This window comes from Mercurialis annua, linkage group LG3 (genome assembly GCF_937616625.2).
Source record: "Mercurialis annua linkage group LG3, ddMerAnnu1.2, whole genome shotgun sequence".
Classification (NCBI taxonomy): Eukaryota; Viridiplantae; Streptophyta; class Magnoliopsida; order Malpighiales; family Euphorbiaceae; genus Mercurialis; species Mercurialis annua.
The window spans coordinates 16,602,546-16,609,052 of record NC_065572.1 but is presented as its reverse complement, the minus strand read 5'-3'; the positions used below and the strand labels follow the sequence as shown (position 1 = coordinate 16,609,052).

At 33.1% G+C, this 6,507-nt stretch overlaps 1 protein-coding gene across 1 annotated transcript; it reads right to left on the bottom strand.

Moving 5' to 3' along the window:
• Nucleotides 1–1,851: 1,851 nt before the first annotated feature.
• On the bottom strand, nt 1,852–4,980 carry LOC126674286 (CRM-domain containing factor CFM9, mitochondrial). Its single transcript, XM_050368715.2, has 4 exons — nt 4,756–4,980; nt 4,368–4,656; nt 3,758–4,159; nt 1,852–3,503 (listed from the first exon to the last, which is right to left on the bottom strand). Exons 1-4 carry the CDS (start codon nt 4,827–4,829, stop codon nt 2,175–2,177), a joined length of 2,094 nt encoding a protein of 697 aa, XP_050224672.1. The 5' UTR covers nt 4,830–4,980; the 3' UTR covers nt 1,852–2,174.
• Between the last annotated feature and the right edge of the window lie 1,527 nt (nt 4,981–6,507).

Genomic DNA, 6,507 nt, shown 5'->3' with positions numbered 1-6,507 from the left:
ATATTTTATATAACCACTCTTTTTCCTCTGTCTTATCTCTCTTTTTTCTCAAAATTCTCTTTTCTATTCTTCTTTTACGTTTAATTTTTAGTTTATCTCTTCTGGTTGCTTTTCCGTTAGTCTTTTCCGTTCGCACTTCTGTTCGTCTATTTCCGATGGATTTCTCGTCGTTTCCGATCGTTTTTTTTGTTCGTTTTTTCCGTTCGCGCTAGTCCGTTTGTCTCCTTTGTTCGCGCTATGAATTTTTCGACATCGTTTTTAGATTTGTGTAGTTTATTTAGGTTTTTTGTGATGATTTAAACATTTTGTAAATAAATTATTGTAGATCTATAAACTTTTTTGTTTAAAAAATTGGTCTATTATTAATATAATTATTTTTTCTTTCTCTTATTCATATATTTGTTTATTGCGGCTGATTTTGTAAAGAACAAATTGATTTTTGGTGTATTTGTAGTGATTTTATAATATATTTACGTTACAGTGTATTTTTGGTATATTTATAGTGTATTTCTTGTGTTTTTCGGGATATCTATGTTTTTTGGTGTATTTCTGTGGGTTTTTAGTATATCTATGGTGCATTTGCAGTGTTTATGGTGTATTTGCTAGGGGTGTACATGGTTTGGTTTGATTGGTTTATGACTGATTTTTTAGTTCAAACCAATTATACTGGTTTAGAAAATTTTCAAATCAAAAACCATACATATGACAAACTGGCAAAATTGGTTTGGTTTAATTTGATGGTTTTTTTGGGAACCGGTTCAAACCATCATCAAATTATTATTTTAGTTATCATGTAAAATAAAAATTTAAAATAATTAATTCATCATAAAAATGAATCTTATATTCATATAACAATATAATAATGACTAACAAATGAAAAAACTTATTTTCATAAAGTTTTCATATTAAGTTTTTTACATTTTTAATACTGTACAAATATAATATTTATTAATCGATAATATATATATATATATATATATATATATATATATATATATATTACTTTATCAAAGTAAAATTTTAAAAAATAATGATAAAAGTTTTATTTTTATGATAAATTTTCTATATTTCTAATATAAATGTGTACATTTATGTGTATATATATATTGGTTTGGTTTAATTTGGTTTATGTTGGTTTATAATTTTTAAAACTGCAAACAGACCAATAATTAAAATATTTTAATATTTCAAACCAAAATCAAACCAGTAATCTTTCAAACCGTTATATTTAGTTTGGTTTGGTTGAATTGATTTGACTTGATTGGTTTGAATTATTTTTGTACAATCTAGTATTTGCAGTATTTTTATGGTATACACCATAAAAACACTATAAAACACTACAAAAATGCCATAAATACACTTTATACACTATTATTACACTATAAAAATACTATGAATACACTATATGAACACTATTTGTACACTATAAAAACATCATAATTACACAAAAAAACGCAATAAATACACTATAATATACTATAATTATACTAAAAACAAGATAAAAAAAATACCAGGAAAAAAAATCTATAAAAAAGAAAATAAATTATTAAAAAGTGAAAAAAAGTATTTTTGAAATTAAAAAAAGAAAAAGGTATTTTTCGTAAATAAAAAAAATCAAAAACTAACAGGTAAAATTGTAAATAAATTAGCGAATAGTGATTATAGGAAATTACCACAAAGAAATTCCCCAAAAAAAATTTGGTTTGCTGACTAATGTAAAGTTTGAGATAACTGAGTCGCTGAACATAATTTCCTCATAATTAAAAGCTTAAGATTAATAATCATTATAAATGCATCTTTTATTCTTGTATATCATAATTCATAGGCATTTCATTCAAACTGCTGAACTGATTAAAGAACGGCAAATTATGCCCTAAATAGATAGAAATTTATCCTCAATTATGTTTACACAGACCATGGATTTCCCCATGGAAAAGAACAGTAATTCAACACCAACACAACACAGGGCAACAAATGAATTTGCAGAAGCAAAATTGCTTTTTTGTACAGAGTGCTTCAAGTAATGTGTTGTTTTCTTATCAGAAAGGTACAAGTACGCAATCCTTTCTTAACCACCGTCAATGTTAAGTACCATAGATTCTGCTTTGATTGATCGAAAGAAAATTTAGTTACCTTGACTTGCGTCGACATGGAAGCAATGCAGCTCCTCTCAGCTAATCGCTATCCCAATCCTCATCCACCTCTTTTTGTGTCTTCTTTTTATAATTTACTTCGTTCGTCTCACATTGCTTGTGCTGGTAATCTTCAGTTTCACCACTATCCCCATAATCATGTTTCCATTCATTGCCAGCTCTCGAGTCTTCTTCGACGTCTGTTTCTGATTCCCATTCAGCAACTTCTGAGTCACTAATCATATTCTCTGACCCTGAATCTTCCTGAGTTATTCTTTGCCTAATGTTATCTTCAGAAGTTCTAAAGGAAGAGCGGGTCCTTTCCTGCTCCGCATGTCTAGATATATTAAACTCATGGGGCAATTTATCATTTTCCTCTGCATCACTCCTAATAGCATTAAATCCCATCTTCTCATTTCTGCTGCTCCTGAAATCATGACTAGATTTTTTACGTGATGCATTTAAGTCATACTGTTGCCTAGAATTTGATTCCAACTTTTGACTATCTTGATCTCCCGATATATCTTCTAATTTATGACTTGCCTCCACTCTTGGTGCTCTTGCTTCACCTTCTTCCTCAGAACTTGATTCCCACATCGCATTATCAAGGTCGCTCAACATCTCCTCTGATTCCGACTTTTCTTCAACCACCTCCCTTTGAAATTTAATTACTGGATTCCGTCTGCTGATATTCTTATCATTATAGTCCCTACCAATGTCCCTACCAATCCCATCCCGCTGCCTCTGCACACCTCTGTATCTACTTTGTGCACTATGAACTTCATCAGAAGAGTCATCAGCATCACTCTCAAATTTATGAACATTTCCAACATCTCCAGAGTCCCACTGATCGCCACCATCAGACATGTCACTATCATTGTCTCGATCAGAATTCCTCCGCGTGTCATGCGCATCTTTCCACCGCCTTGCCCCTCTTTCCTCACCATCAGAAATTTCATTTCTATACATTTCTGATCTTCGAACCCTTCCACCATATTCCTCTTTGTTCCAATACCTTATCTTGCCAAATTCCTCTTGTTCTTTAGCTTCTTCCTCAGCCCATTCTTTATCTGCTGCATCCTCTATTTCAGCTATAAACTTGTCCAGCTCCTCCTGGTCACTTTCACCAGGATCTGGAAGATTTAAGTCATCAGTGGGCTGTGCTACCGGCTGTATGTCGCCTTGGAAGACATAAGGGCTGCCTTCCTTCTTGTCAATAGCATTGAAAAAAGTGGAGGCTACTCTCTGGATGCTAGCCATGGCAACTGGATCCTCAGGATTTACGCCCATTCTCCGAAGTTGCTGTTCTATTTTTTTAATGTTCAACTTCTGAGATTCAAGAGCTTGCTCAAATCTGGCTTTAAATAGTGCCTACAAAAATTGATAAAAATGGTATAATTCGCAAGCTGTAATGACAATCACAGTTTCAATTTCAGGTCACTATTTTCTTTTTCTTTTAGCCCCAACCCGTTCCAGCAGTCTCAGTGCAGATGCGGGCAGAAACAATTAAAGGTTTTAAATGCTCTACAGTATATACCAAATTTGTATCACGAAAGGAAGCATACAATTATATTTTGCAAAATCCAGAAATAAGAAATATAAAATAATAAAACACAGTTGCGTACCTTTCTTTTTGTAAGGGTATTTATTGGTATCAAATTTTTGGGCTGCCGATAGTTTCTTCCTCGGAACATTATGATTGTTTTCACATTATGAGTGTTTATCACAATTCCCCCACTCAATCTTGCTAGCATAGTAGCCATTTCCTTTATTTTTTCTTTGGGAAAGTTGTCACAGCATACTTGCACAGTCTCATGAAACTTCCAGTGAAGATGCATATTCTGAACAACACCTCCAAATACTCCACGAACACCGACAGGAACATAATTTTTATTTCTAAACCCGATCTTCTTATATGCCTGAATTTGCTCAGGTGTAAACAGCTCAGGATCATGCAAAGGAGGTGGCAGGTCAGGCAACTCATATTTCTTAAGCTTTTGTAAAAGGAGTGCAACTTTTTTCTTAGCCTGTGGATTACAATTGAAACAGAGTAATTACTAGTTAGATGTAGATAAAATTACATAGCAGAACTAGTAAAAGCAGTGAAGTACAGGGAAACCATGAAACAATAATAACACGGTAGCATAAACATGCTAAATCATTTTCGCGAGTTTCACAAGTGATGAGAATAAGAATTAAACAGAAATCTTAAAACGGAAAGCAAAGAACACATACTCTTTTGAGATTGTAAATCATTCTCTCCTCATCAGTCATCAATTTCTTCTTCAACTTCTTGGCCCTCCGAATCTCTCTAACGGTTTTACTGGACTCTTTTTGCATCCTTTGCTCCACTTTACTTCTCATACTCCTCCCTCTTGGAGTAGACATCCAGCGGCGCGTACCATTATAAAAAGAATGGTTCAATGGTAAGTACGAGCAAAACCTATCTTCATCACTAATACTCGGTTGCATAAGTTGGGTACGAGTGAGCTTCGGACTAACATTCTTTACTAACAAAGCATTTCTGTAAACATTCAATAAACCATGTTTCAAAATCAAAATCAAATTCGATTAGCATTTCAATAATTCAAAAAATTGAGAGTAAAGTTTGAATGTTTAATACCTGTTGGGATTGGATAGAAGTTGAGAAGAGAGGGTCTTGAAGTTATGGCTGTAAAGTTTCCTTACAGCAAACATCTGCGTTGCTCTCTTTATCTCTGCTTCTATTTCATTCTGTTCGACTAGGATTTTTCAGGGTTTTAGGTTTGGGTTTTCATCTTCTTTAATGTTCGCTTCTCTGTTTATGGCTTAGGCATCTAAACGACGCCGCTTAGGATATTGATATTCCAATTTGCCTTTTTTCAACACTTCACTACGCTTTCTATTTAAACAAAGGCTCACTTTACCCCTCAATTTAGCAAAATCGGATCAAAAACATCCCTTCCTACTCTCATCCAAGACAGTGAGACACACTATGCAGTTTTAATGGTGGTTTTCTTTCATCCTAAATGATTTTTTATGGCAAAAAATTTAAAATGATCCTTTTTTTTTACATTATAAATTAATACCTAATAATATTTTTTTAAAAAAATTAATTCCTTTAATTTAAAATTTTGTATAAATAATTAAGCCCCAAATTCTTTATATACAACAAATCAACCCCAGATTAATTTTTTAACAAAACAATTTTTTTTTAAATTAGAACAAACTCATATGGGTTTGTCCATCTAACTCCTCATGCGAGGAGCGGATGCTGCTCTGCCTCTGAGAAGAACAGCAACTCCCTTCTCTGGCGAGGAGGCTCCTCCTCGCCTCCTCGCCGGACTTGAAAAAAAAATTAATTTTTTTAGAAAAAGGTTAAAAAAACCCTTGTATTAATTAAAGTTAAAATATGATTAATTAGTGTTTAAATATAATTAATTAGAGTAAATTATAATTAATTAGAAATCCACTCTCCAATTAAGGTGCCACGTCAACATAGAGGTGTTTTTGACCCGGTTTTGATAAGTTCAGGATAAAATTTATACGGTTTTCCAGTTTTAAACTTTTTTGATATTTTGTGCCAAGTTGAGGGGGTAATGTGATCCTTTGTTCCTTTCTATTTATATGAGGCTTAACTATCACGATCCGAAATCTCGAGTCGAGACCGGCGCTAGAGAATGAGAGTGGTTGCTCCAAAACCCGTAGCAAATCTGAAACACTATAAACCTTTTGCGATCTACTCAAACCATCAATCATATGATCACACATAAAAACATTTTCAGAAAAGCTATTTAAAGCGTTATGATTATAAATATTCATTCGTAATCTGAAAACGATATATAGAAATCAGGGTCTTACATCGCGATGCCTCTTATATAACCGATTTAACGAATAATAATTTCCAATTAAAAATTATTATTTCTCTATCCGCTTAACAAACTTATTCCGGCTATCTTTCTTAACTCGATTCACATTTCCGACCTACATGGCGTAAATTTCATAATTTAGGACATGTGGCACAGTCTAATTATCTTAACATTTTTCGGGTTATTACGTTCACCCCTCCTTATAATAAATTCATCCTCGAATTTAAAATTTATCCATGTACTTGGGATAAACAGATATGGATATCTCTGTCGTATACTCGCCTCCGTTTCCCTCGTACATTCTTCCATAGAATGGTTCCTCCAAAGAACTTTCACCATCAAAATTTCTTTGGTCCGCAACTTTCGTACTTGTGTATCGACGATCTCTATTGGTTCTTCTTCATATGACAGACCTCCACCGTTTGTGGTTGAATCACACGAGAGGTATCTGATACATACTTTTGAAGCATGGAAATATGAAACACAGGGTGAACCTGTGACATGTCTAGTGGTAATTATAGCTTATA

Coding starts and splice junctions, on each gene's coding strand:
- LOC126674286 (XM_050368715.2), bottom strand. CDS start 4,829: ATGTTTGCTGTAAGGAAACTTTACAGCCATAACTTCAAGACCCTCTCT. Junction 4,657..4,755: donor CTTCTATCCAATCCCAACAG/GTATTAAACATT, acceptor GAATGTTTACAG/AAATGCTTTGTTAGTAAAGA. Junction 3,504..3,757: donor ATACCCTTACAAAAAGAAAG/GTACGCAACTGT, acceptor CAATTTTTGTAG/GCACTATTTAAAGCCAGATT.